Raw genomic sequence first — 12,537 nt, 5'->3', positions numbered from 1 at the left:
TGATATTTATTTATTTTTTTTTTTTTGGTGGATAATAGGCTGCAGGGCACACTGTGGTGCGGAAAACTGATTCACTAACTAGGGGTCTGCCAATATCGATATTGCAATATTTAGTCCTGTGATTGATTCTCGATGGGTTCTCACCAAGTATTGATCTTTTACTCTCGTTTGAAGATGCTGTAAAATGTTATATTCGTCATCCTTTGCAGAGACGTTCCTTTGAAGGTAGATAGGGGGCGCACGTTTCAAGACTGACTGTCACGAGCACCAGTGTGCCTGACAACTACTTGAATTATTCAATTATTGTTCTGTTGTTTACAACAGTTTTGCACTAAGTAGTGGCACTGCTGTTCATGTTTACTATTGTTAGCACTGAATTTTACAGATAACTCGAATTCAATTGGTGTCGGTGCTTGTCAAAGACAGTATTACTGATTTCAGCAATGTTGCACTAAAGTGTCTATAACAGTAATTATCCTGTAGAAAAACTGCAATTTTTAAGTGGAAAAAAAAGAAACAAATGTTTGAAAAAGCAAGAAATGAACTGATTGAAAGTGTTATACTGACTTGCCAGGATGACCATATCCATTCCCCAGAATATGCTCATAATCCAGCCCACCATGATCACAGCCGTCACTATCTGGATGAGAGCTGCAGCCACGTTGAGCCAGAACACGCAGCAAACCCCTCGCTCTGAGATCAGCTCACTGCGAGCCCCACACAGGACCGTGAACGCCGAGATGAAAGTACCTGCAGGACAAAAAGAACAAATTATCAGGAAAACGCCATGGAATGTAAACCGCCACTCTTTATCTCTGTTTAGCTCGGTTTAAAATGTTTAGAGTCCGGCAGTGATAAAAGAGCTTTAAAGTAGTTTCAACCCAGAATACACAAACCAGGGAAATAAACAGGAGATATGTTTGTTTGTTTTACACGATAATATTCTCAGCAGTGTAAATATTCACTGAAAATATTATTTTAAAAAGTGGTCAAATGTGTTTTTTTATGAAAAGTTTTGACCAAAATTTTTAATTTGCTAAAGTCTTTTTTTATGTTAATTTTTTTTGTTGTATAATATTACTTTAAAGATTAATGGATTTTTTTATCATTACTATTGTAATATAATATATACACACATGCCACATCTACAGCTTTTCTGGTATTTTATAGTTTCTCTAAATCTAATCAGCAACATTTCTAATATTCTATTCTAAGCTTTGACTCTAAAACTAAGTTACTTTAACTTCTTGATTGATGCACATCCGAAAACAAAACGGAGGTAACATTTTACTTTCTCAACAAATGTCAAATCATGACGACCAACAGTTAGAGCTAATGATTTACTGATGCTAACATTGCTGAACAACTCATTGGCCTCATGGGAGAGTGTCTGACCTGAGACTGGAGGGTTGTAAGTTCAAATTCACAGTTGAATCATACCAAACACTCCAATAAATAAATAAAATAAAATAAAATGGACTTCAGATGCTTTAAATACTCATCAGCATTTCTTAAAATTGGTCAAAAACCTCTCTGTGATGTTTCTTAAAGGGGCCATAGTATGGAGAAAAAAAAACCTTTTTGAGCTTTTAAGTGTATTATACTGTTTATTGCTCACTATGAGCGACCCCAAAGCGTTATGTTGCCAATTACCAATCTACCAATTGGAGTCCACAGATTTTGGTGGGAATCCTGGTAAATCGGCCCGTATTAAGAGTGTATATATACCAAGTAATCTCAAGGTATCATTACATTGTCATAAGCAATAAATTTTCAAGTATTTAAATTTTTCGAGTAAATTTTCATTCACTAACCAGATTATATTAATACAGACCAACTTTTTTGAAATAATTTTGCAACAGAATGTATTACTACAATAAAATGGATCACTATCCAATCTACCGAGAATTATTTTTTTAATTATAAACTGTAAATCACCAGTGATCTGAAAAGGCTGCAGAACACATTAGAAAGAGGCGCAACGGAGTGCTCATCACTTTATGGAAAACCCTCAGGGTAAAAAAGCTGCTAACATTTCTGTCATCCATCAGTTAAGTTTTTTTCTTTTTTCTTTTTTTTTTTTTTTAAATCAGCCTAGTGAAATCTGCTTTTTCACTGCATACAAAACAAATAAAAATCCCCCAAAACACTGATTCTTCTCAACATAAATAATTATGTAGACCAAAAAAAAGACCTGGAAAAAGCTAGAATAAAAAATGCTCTCCAAATGTATTCATACCCCTGAGTCATGAATAATTTCAGGAAGCTCTGTATTTTGATGTTCAAGGGAAAACTGTTCAAACTCCACCCAAAGAGAAAGCCTGTAGCCTAACCAGAGCTACTTGAGATCCTGCTTTCCACATCCATCGGTGAGTCAGAGCTCCTTGGGTTACCTGGAAGCCTCCCTAGCCTCTTCAACAACACATTTTCTGAGTTTATTAGACATGCGTCACGGTGAAAAGAGTCCATTAGAGTCTCGATAAAGTCTCAATTGAATGCTTCTCCAGGATGAGTAACGATGGTTGGGTTCTTGAGACGGCTCCATCTCTTCTGAGTCGTATCAGGCTTTGGTCTGAGTTACTTCAGAGCACAACATGATAGGGGCTGCCACGATTAGTCGACTAATTGACTATTAAAATAGTCAAGAACTAATTTAATATTAGATTAGTCGTTACTTTATATTATATGAAGTCAGAGTGTTGTAAAATAGAAATTTATGATGGAATTCTGCTAGCTTTTTGGATTGTTTTGGACTTTTTGGCTATTTTGGAGTTTAGCTAATATTTCAGTTACATGCTAGCTTTTTTGGGTAATTTAATTTTTTTTTTTCCTTTTTTTAGGCTAATTTGGAGTTTAATGTTTCAGCAGCATGCTAGCTATTTTAGCTAATTTTGATTTTTTTTTTTTTTGTTTTTTAGACTATTTTGGAGTTTTGCTAATATTTCAGCTACATGCTAGCTGTTGTGGCTAATTGGGCATTTAACTAATATTTTAGCTGGCTTTCATCTTCAGCATTTTCAGCTATCATCGCTAGCATCTACAGTGGCCAAATTTAGCTTACAGCACATATAGTTGTTAGTTAGTTAAAAGCTAATTATGGACAAGATGTCTGTTTTACATCCACTTTATGCATGACCCAATTAGTCGACTAATTGGAAAAAATAATCGGTGATTAGTCTACTATTAAAATAGTCGTTTGTGGCAGCACTAAACATGATGGACCCACTCTGATGAAAATCATGTTTTTAACATGTTCTTGTGGCATTTTTTTTTCTCTTGATTGAGGACGTATATAAAGAAATTTAAGATTGAATTTGGCAGGGTTGCCCCTCGCCCGCAACAGTCCACAAATCAGAGTTTAATCGTCATCATCAAAAAAAAGACCAAAATTTAATAATTTCGTTTAAAAGGTTTTTGAATTTGTTTGTGAAAAAAGACTTGCGCATCCCATAAATGTTAGCTGTGAATTAGTTTTGTTCAATTGAAACACATGCAGGAGGCAGTACAGTGGATGTAACTTAACCCTTTAACACCTGAGGCAACGCCGCTGAAGCTTGAACACAAAATCCTTAACATACTGTAACTTTTCAACCGTTAACACGATTAAGTAGATTCTGAAGGAGAAAAGCGGTTGAGTGAAGGTCATTTTCACCTCTTCTGAGTTCACTGCAACCACTTTCCCAGCTGTTTTGAACCAAGGTGTGTTCACCCTGATTGAGTTCTTGGATCAATGCAACACCAGACAGACGTAGAACTCTTTATTTTATGCCACTGAACAGTTTCAAGTTGACTTGAATGGAATGAACCGGTGCACAGACAGAATACATAAACTCAACAAAGGTTGTCACTGGAGACGATTCATTGGTGTTTACAGTAAAATACCGTAAAGCCTTTGTACAGTATTTAACTTCAGATTCTAATGAAATTACGATGAACGTGTTAACGGTTGAAAAGTTACAGTAAATCAAAGAACATAAACACTTGAGCTCCGGTTTTAGATTTAATAAAAGTTCACTTTTCTGACGTCTTAAATAGAAATGACAATTTGCTAATGTTTTTGTCACAATTCTTGTGCCTCCCACCACTACAGCTCCAGGGAGCAATTGAGGTTTTATTGCATCACTTTGTTGCTTTGACAGCTTGACAGAATGTGCTTTCAACACATTTTGAGTGGTTTGTTTTCCATTGAGTTGCACTTTCCCCACATTCCTTTTTCCTGCAGAGCCCAAAGTGACCAAAATACTCTATAGTAGACTGTATGGAAAGTTTTTTTTTTTACTTCCCTGCTATCTTGACCTTATATGTCACCATGACGTTTTTAATGATCAGGCCGAATGTGTTTGTTTTTCTGGCCCAGGTGGTGATTTGTTTTATTGTCTTGACATCCAACGGTTTTGTGTTTAAACCTGATTCAATTCAGGAGTCACGTGGTTTTATGTGGTTCAAACATAAGATAAAACCTCCCTTTTTATGGTGCATTCACATCGAACGCAGCAGACACGGCAGAGGCATCGAGCTTCAAAGTTAAGTCAATGTAAAGACACGGTAAGACGCTGCGCGATTTGGGCAGCGGGCGCAGCAAATGCGTCAACCAATCAGGGACTCAGCTTTGGGCACGTGACGTTTTCAGGGACTAGATCGAAGGGTAGAAATAAACATCCAAGATTTTCGTCATGAACTTTCATCCATTTTGTCAACCAACGGGTGCCGCTATATTAAACTGTCCCAGTTACTGTTGGCCAAAGACGGGATACACACTGGATAGAACCTCAGCCCGTCTCAGAGCTCAATTAGCTGGATGGACGGCTACGCTAGACAGCCACCCTGTGAATAGCTTAGTGAGCTCCGCTCCAGCAGAGTAAATGGCGATCTCTGCGGACCAGGAACCCGGGAGATCTAGCTTGGTCAACTACCAATGGTGTGGGTCCCTGGGCAGTGGAGCCCGGTCTGCTTGCCTGCCGGCGGTTAGAAGCACATAGAGCAGCTGCGAGTGCCGTTGTGGCACGAAGTATCGCTCTAGCTTCATTGGCTTATGTTTTTATTTTCATCAAAATTATAAAGATCCCCCGGTTTTATTTTTATTTCCCCCCTCTTGGGTTAAAGCTCAAACTGGACCACAGGCAGAAGTAATGTTTAAAACGGCCCTCAGGTGCAGCTCTTACTGCAAGAGTGAAGCAAACAGGACCATGAGAGACTCTGAAAGATCTGGTGAAAACAAGTGCAGCAACGTTCTTGCCGGCACCTCTGTAGATCTCTGCAAAACATTAAAACCCAAGCTACTCGCCCAACATCATCCATGTTTTCCATAATGTGGCATCGAATGAATTCCAGAGCAATTTCAGTGGTTGCTCTGTTGCAGCGCATCAAGGCGTTGAGCAATAAATTTGACGTGCGTCAAAAGAGAGACGGCAGACACGAATCTGACATACCTGCCACGTTTGGCGTGAATGCACAGACATGTACGCTAAAGGGTCATTTTGGCATTAGAGGTCAAATTGAATGTACTAACAGATCATTTTAGTGCCACCCTCAAATGTAAGTTTAAATCACTAAAGTGGCTGGAAAATGGAAAATCATGAAGCAAAATGTGTCTTTGATTGTTAAAACCCTACACGATCATCTTTTCATCTTTTGTAAAAGCGTTCCCAGTTTTTTTTAATTGTAATTACGCCAATTTATAGCCAAAATAATACATTTTCACATAGCGCCATTAATTCATTATAAATTCACCTTTGATTTGTGGGCATGACTGTTGGGGGCACTGAGCAACCCCGCTCCCCTTCCTCTCCCTGTTGCTGAGAACTTGGTAGCTTGTTGGGTATTTTCTTTGTCACAAATAAGCTCCTTTTCAAACTGCCTTTTTTGTCTGCTCCTGATTCACAAGGATTTGAAGAACTAACTGTTCAAAAATGCAATTTTGAGCTTAATTTTCTTTATTTGTATCCTCCATTATGAGAAAGATGTTTCAAGAACATGTAAAGAACACAGTTTTCAACAGAGTGAGTTTTTAGTATTTCTGTGACAACCAACAAATTCTGATATTTCGAGGATAAACAGACTATTGGGGTTTTCATTTTATATCAAGTTGTGGATTACAGTACCCTGTTTTATATTTATTTGATTTTTTTATTTTTATTCTGGTCTTATCCGAGAAATGTTCTCATTTCAACAAATTCAATGATTATCCCTGCAGTCAGTCCTCTCAGGTTGATGTTCTCTCTGCAGGCTTTTTGTTCCCTTTAGAAAGCTGAATAGTGTGAGTGAGGACTGACTGCGACACATGAAATGCCTGGTGGGCGTTGAGTGCATCATAACCTTGGCCTTTTCTCTTTCTGTTAGCTACATTTCTTGTCACATTGGAGGAAAAAACATAGCAGGCTGAGCAGGTGGAGGCAAAGAGAGGAGCTGGAACGACTAGACTGCAAGCTGTAGCTTCTTTTTCAGGAGGAAGAAAAGGCCAAAACCAACTCATGTTCAGCTTTATGTCCAAATGTCTCCTTTTCACTTTATACATGCATAAGGACAAAGGGGTGATACATCAAGCATACTTTTCCTACATTCTAACCTCAAAAGTTTTTACAAAAAAAGACCATCAAATTCCAAAGGTGCAATTTTGACACAATTTCATCCAAAAGAGATGCTTTCTTGGAGGTCACGAAGGCCACGCCCACCAGCAGATGCTCTGGCTTCTGGTGGAGCCGCCCACCTCCAGACATGAGTCCTGAATGACAGCAAACTAAATGGAAACACATGACCTCTACGGGAGTTCTGGCAGCCAACTCAGGGTTTTTGCCGTCTTTTTCTTCTCGTGTAATTACTCCGTCAGGTACATGTGTCCCATGTGTTGCCTTCACTGAACATTTGATGGAGCAGTTGGTGCCCATTAGCACACACCGCATACACTTGCACATTGGAAGCAGCCAGCCATCCAAATTTACTGTTTGGGCAATGTGCAGCACATGGAATCAAACAGTTTGACAAATACTCTCCGATCTGCTGTCTGTGACTTAATAAGGGTTTTTCATAGATATTCAAGTACATTTCCTTTTATTTTTCTCATTGTGTGAATGCTTAAAGTGATTCTCCTGCTCCTTTCTGTACGTTTATGGCCAGTGTTGGGACTAACGCCGTTTAAGTATAACGGCGTTACTAACGGCGTTATAAATCAAGTAATTTAGTAATCTAACTAATTACTTTCATCCTCGCTGTAACGCCGTTATAGTTACTTCGTGTAAATCGCGGCGCGTTACTTCAAAGTTTGATGATCTTGCTGGAGCTGGGCGCTTCGCACCCGAAAGTTGCTTGTGTTGCGCGCCCCAAGTTGCATCAAGATACATGAGAAAATCCGGTTTCTTTTCAAAATATAACCAGTTTTTCACAATAAAATGCCACAATTGATAAATGTGATCATGTTTTTGTGTCTAAACAGGTGGTAGACACGGATATAAACATACAATCACAACACAAACGTGCGCGCGCGAGCACAGAGACACAAAACAGACAGGCACGCACACTTTTTTTTCTTTTTTCACAGACACGTACACACGCAGATCAACGTGGATAGACTCCGGTGCGGAGTGAGGAGTTTCGGGAGTTAATAAAACGACAACAGAGAGACAGAGAGTAGCTCATCTTAGCAGAAACGGGGTAATATTTATAAAACACACAACACAGACAGACACGAGCGCGCACAGATCAACGCAGTGAGCAGACTCCGGAGCGAGTGGGCGGGGCTGCGGGATTTTGGGAGAGAAAAAAGAGATGCAGAGAGCTGCTCCTCTTAGCAGAAATATGGGTTAATAATTGTAGTTTATTAATTTATTATTGTTTTGCACTTTCAGTTTTTTAAGCCATTTTGTTTAATTATAGTTGTAGGTAAGATACTTGAAGTATGTTAATAGTTGAAACGTTTACCTTTTTTGTGTGAAGTTACATTTTTTATATACCACTTGTTGCAGTGTTTTGTGTGATAATTCTGACAAATAAATATTGAAAATTCTTTCCCTAAACCCTCTCTCATGTGTATCCTAAACTTAGACAATATGACTCCATTGGAAAACTATACCAGTATACTATTGTCGGTTATCATGTATTATTGAATGTAAATTATTTTTTTTATTTGTAACGCAGGAAAAAATACAAAATATTACCATATTTAAAGAGTAATTTAAAACGAGTTACTTTTCCAAGTAACTAATTACTTTGAAGATGCAGTAATTGAGTTACTAACTCAATTACTTTTTGGGAGAAGTAACTAGTAACTATAACTAATTACTTTTTTGAAGTGAGATGCCCAACACTGTTTATGGCACTTAAAAACATAATCACACTTTCAGCAATTTCTGCAATCTTGGTATAAAAAAATCAGCTCGTTAAGGATATTACTCTTTGTATTTGTGGTAAACTTTTTGTAAACTTTTTTTAAGTAGATTAGCAACAAACCTTTAAATATATTCATGGACTATGTTTTCATCTTTTATAGTAATAAAAAAAAAATTGAGTTTCCCTAATATTTTGGCAACATGCTAACGTTTTTAGCTAATTTGTTATCTACTGTTTTTTTTTTTTTCCTTTTTTTTAAGGCTAATTCAGAGTTTAGCTTCTATTTTAGCAACAGGCTAACGTTTTTGACTAGTTTTGTTTACTGAGCAATTTTGCGCTATTTTGGAATTTAGCTAGTATTTAAGAAACATGCTAGCTTTTTTTTTTTTTTTTTTGCTAATTTTGGTATCTACAAAGGATTTTTTTTGGCTATTTTATTTATTTATTTATTCATTTTTGGATGTTTAGCTTGTATTTAAGCAGCAAGCTAGCGTTTTTAGGCTAATTGGAGTTTGGCTCATATTTAAGCAACACACTAAATATTTTTTTCAAAATTGGCAAGTATTAACAATTCTACTACAGATTTTTAAGAAATTCCTTAAACAATTAAAGTAAATTGCGTCACCATTTTCAGCAAAAAGCTTTAGCGACTACTTTCATCAAATAGCATCACACTAGCATTATCACAGGTAATGCATCTTTTCTAGTTTATTTGTTGTCCTTGATAGATTTTTATTGTATTTATGGCCTACATGTAAAAATGTAAACATGACCAAAAATATTTTAAATTTTGATATTTTGTGACATTTCCATATAATTATGAAATATACATAAAGTTAGTGAATTTTGCTGCTGTCTGATTGTTTCTTATAAAAGAGGAATAAAACTGAATCTTTAATTTTAGTTTTCTCATTAGTTTTATTTCTGGACTTTAGAAAAGCTATTTACAATACCAAAATGTTCATTTTTTTAAAATCTATTTGACTTGTTTACAAATTAAGTTGTCCTGTTTAAATATATTTGAATGTGCAGTTTTACAAAATCAACTTTCTTCCAAAGAATCATCTTCCAACAAGATCACATGGAAGAGAAAAGCTTTTGTATCTCTTGTCGCATGTGGGACATCGTGAATGTTGGCACTTGAGTGTGTGTTTATATGTGTGCACCTAGATATTAGCCAGACTTATTACTATAATTACACAGAAGGCTCCAACAAGGCACCCACTGTCAGCGTGGGAGGTTAACAACGGAGTGTAAAAGTGTCAAAGACAAAAAGAGGAGCAGGAATGGAGGACAAAAGAGCAGAGGATGAAAGCACTGGGAGGAGGAGGCATTGTGTAAGATTACTCAAGAAGATACAGATGTTCTAAAGCTTCTGAGTCTTAAAGCCCCCACAGCCTGAGCTACACTTGCAGAGTTTAAGTCGGTGCAAGCAAAGCCATCTTTCTGGTTTGCATCAGCCTTCGATTTGTGTGCATCTTTAACCTCAAGAGGACCACACAAGAAATGGAAAATCATGTAGTTCCTGGTTATATTTTGCTGAAATTGTCGTTTTGCTTCATAAACTTTGAGAGTAGACAGACTCTGACATTTTTTTTTCTTGTTTTATTTTGGATCCAGCCTTTCCTGATCGACCTCGAGTGTTACCACCTGACCTGTCAGCTACTATGTTTGTGCTTTATGCAGACCTGTCTCTCCCCCTCCTTTTAGCAGTATATCTGCTCCAGTGCTGTCATGCATCCTCTGGTTTCCAAGCTCGAAAAGGGAGGGCATGGAGCTGACAATATGTCCTCCTGACTTCCTGGAGCTGGGGTTTATTTATGTAAAATGTTGTTTAAATCACAATAGCATGGAGGTGCTATCATCTATCACCTACTCAGTGCGGCAAATAAATATCTGTCACTAAGACTTCCCCAGCTGTGATGCAGATAATATCCAGAAGAATGTTTCTGCTCAAAATCAATTGCAGCATTTTAAGGAAAAATGGCAGTTAAATATACACCAAATAATTGTCTTTTAATGTACCAAAACATAAACGAGGCAATTTTTTTTGCTTCTAAAATGTATTTATTAGTATTAAATTGATTGCTTCTCTCCATGAAATTCATTTATATTCTTCCTCTGAACTTAAAAGTACTTTAGGCTCAGTTTTGTACAAATATTGTAAAGCAGGGGTTTATGGAGCTAAATTGGTGCCAATATTATTTGAAACCCAAATAATATTGGCACCAATTTAGGGCCTTAAATTTTTGACATCCCCATAAACCTCCAAGCGAATGCAACGCATCCGGTGTCACGTGACTTGAATTTCATGACTTCTAAAGCGACTAAATCAATCACTTTGCTGTTCTGTGAATGGAACCTTTTCCTTGTCAACTGAGTTGCATAATTTATTGATAGTTGTTTTTATGGAGGTCGCTACAAAATAGCAAATATTTACAAAAAAAACAAGTTTTGCTTTAGTAGCAGCTTGTTGTGTTTCCTAGCATCCTGCAGACGTATTTCAATTTTATTATTCTTTTTATCTTTAGCTCCAGGCTGAACTAAACAACAAGCTGTTTTCAGTCTCAGTCAATTACAACCAAATGGTTGTGACACTCACATGCACACACACATTTCTGCCATCGTAGTCATGGCAACCGGCCACAGCTATTCAATAAAATGTCAAGGCATCCAGGCGACGCTTAACGCGCTCAGACACTCTGAGGTGATGTGTTGCCTTGATGTCTTCCATCCGTGTTGGGGGACACATTCTGTGGAAACACCTGAAGCCAGTATTCCTGTCAGAAACTGGGAGAAAAAATGGTATTTGCTGATCCTTTTTTATGGTCTTTGACATTTTTATGCTCCCAGCGACCCACTGTTTAATGTACAGAAGTCGGGGTAAACAAAATGGAAGCTGTGAGTGACAGAGGAGAAAAAGAATGGAAACAATGTGAAGAATGAGAAAAGGAGAAGCACTCATGTGGGACTTTTATAAAAATAACCCTGCAGAGGAAAAACAAATATTTGCTCAGTGGAAGAGTCGGTCAGAAGTGAATGTTGCAAAGACAGGAATCTCATTTCACATTCTATGGGAATCATCAGAAATCATTTATTCACACACATTAAAATAGAATAAAAAAGTTTTTTGTCCTGCACCTTCTAAACACAGAATTCAGAAAAAGTAATGCTAGTAATTGTTGCACGGTGATGTTTGATGAGGAGTCTGCACCAGATGTCAGTGTGACACACATACTCAGACATCTGTGAGAATGGAGAATCAAATACGAGGAAGAATGTTGAACAGAAGGCATTGTAAAATACACAAGTAAATGTGTCAGTAATAAATAACTAAATGCATAAATACAATTTCATTAGAAGGCTAACAGACAGTGGAAATGGCATCTATTCCACTCTTAAATAACAGACAACTCTTGTGGGTGTTTGGATCTTCGGATGTAAAGGTAGATCCATTCAACAGAAAAGCCCAAAGAGAATACTTTAACCAAACCCTTAATCAACTTTTTTGACCTCTATAAATAGGGCTTTAAATATGCTGTTACCAATTATTTTGACAAATTAAAATAAAATTGTTTAATTCCTGAAATTATAGTCAAAAAAACAGTTTGTGTGCTGCCCCCTACAGATTGAATCGGGTATTACTGTTGAATTTTCTGGTTGGTCAAATTATTGAAGTCCCACGCCATTTCAGAAGTCCCACACAATGATCTGCAGCTCCAGTAATGATAACAGTCCTGTTCCCCAAGCCCCGCCCCTCTGACTGGATTTTCACATTTCGGCTGTGGGCGGAGTCAGCCTCCAACTTCCCTGTTTGGTTACCCTTTAAGGTCCCAGAGCTGTAAACGGTTCACATCTGATTGATGGCTTCACTAAAAACAGTTTCAGGAAGTCTGCCACTAATAAGGATTGATTACATTAAATCAACCACATTCATAATTTTTTCTTCCACAGTTTAGAATTTTAACGAGAAACCATTTTAGTGTTAAAAAATGTAATTGATTTACTTCCTGTTAGTTTTTACTGTTCGTATAAGCTCTTTATCATTTATTTTTAGCAATCATAGTCTCCTCTGGCCAGAATTTTGACCTACATCTCCTTGGATTATAGAGCCACTTCACTGTAAATGCTTTTTTTTATTTACTTGTTCTAGTGGCATTTAAAAAAAAAAGAAAATGAAGAATAAAATGTCATTTCTGGGTATTTTTTGTTCAA

General features: G+C 37.2%; 2 protein-coding genes across 3 annotated transcripts in view; one reads left to right on the top strand and one right to left on the bottom strand.

Moving 5' to 3' along the window:
• Positions 1–12,537, top strand: part of med23 (mediator complex subunit 23) — a gene marked incomplete in the record, with an annotated part of 129,350 nt that overhangs the window by 9,179 nt on the left and 107,634 nt on the right.
• The window catches only part of stum (stum, mechanosensory transduction mediator homolog), a 17,841-nt gene that overhangs the window by 2,636 nt on the left and 2,668 nt on the right, over positions 1–12,537 (bottom strand). For both annotated transcript variants that reach the window (XM_036210495.1, XM_024290996.2), the window contains exon 2: positions 568–750. In XM_036210495.1, coding sequence (XP_036066388.1) covers positions 568–750 — 183 coding nt within the window. The remainder of the gene's footprint in view (positions 1–567; positions 751–12,537) is intronic.

This window comes from Oryzias melastigma, linkage group LG24 (assembly GCF_002922805.2).
Source record: "Oryzias melastigma strain HK-1 linkage group LG24, ASM292280v2, whole genome shotgun sequence".
Lineage (NCBI taxonomy): Eukaryota > Metazoa > Chordata > Actinopteri > Beloniformes > Adrianichthyidae > Oryzias > Oryzias melastigma.
This window is presented reverse-complemented; position numbering and strand designations above follow the sequence as displayed.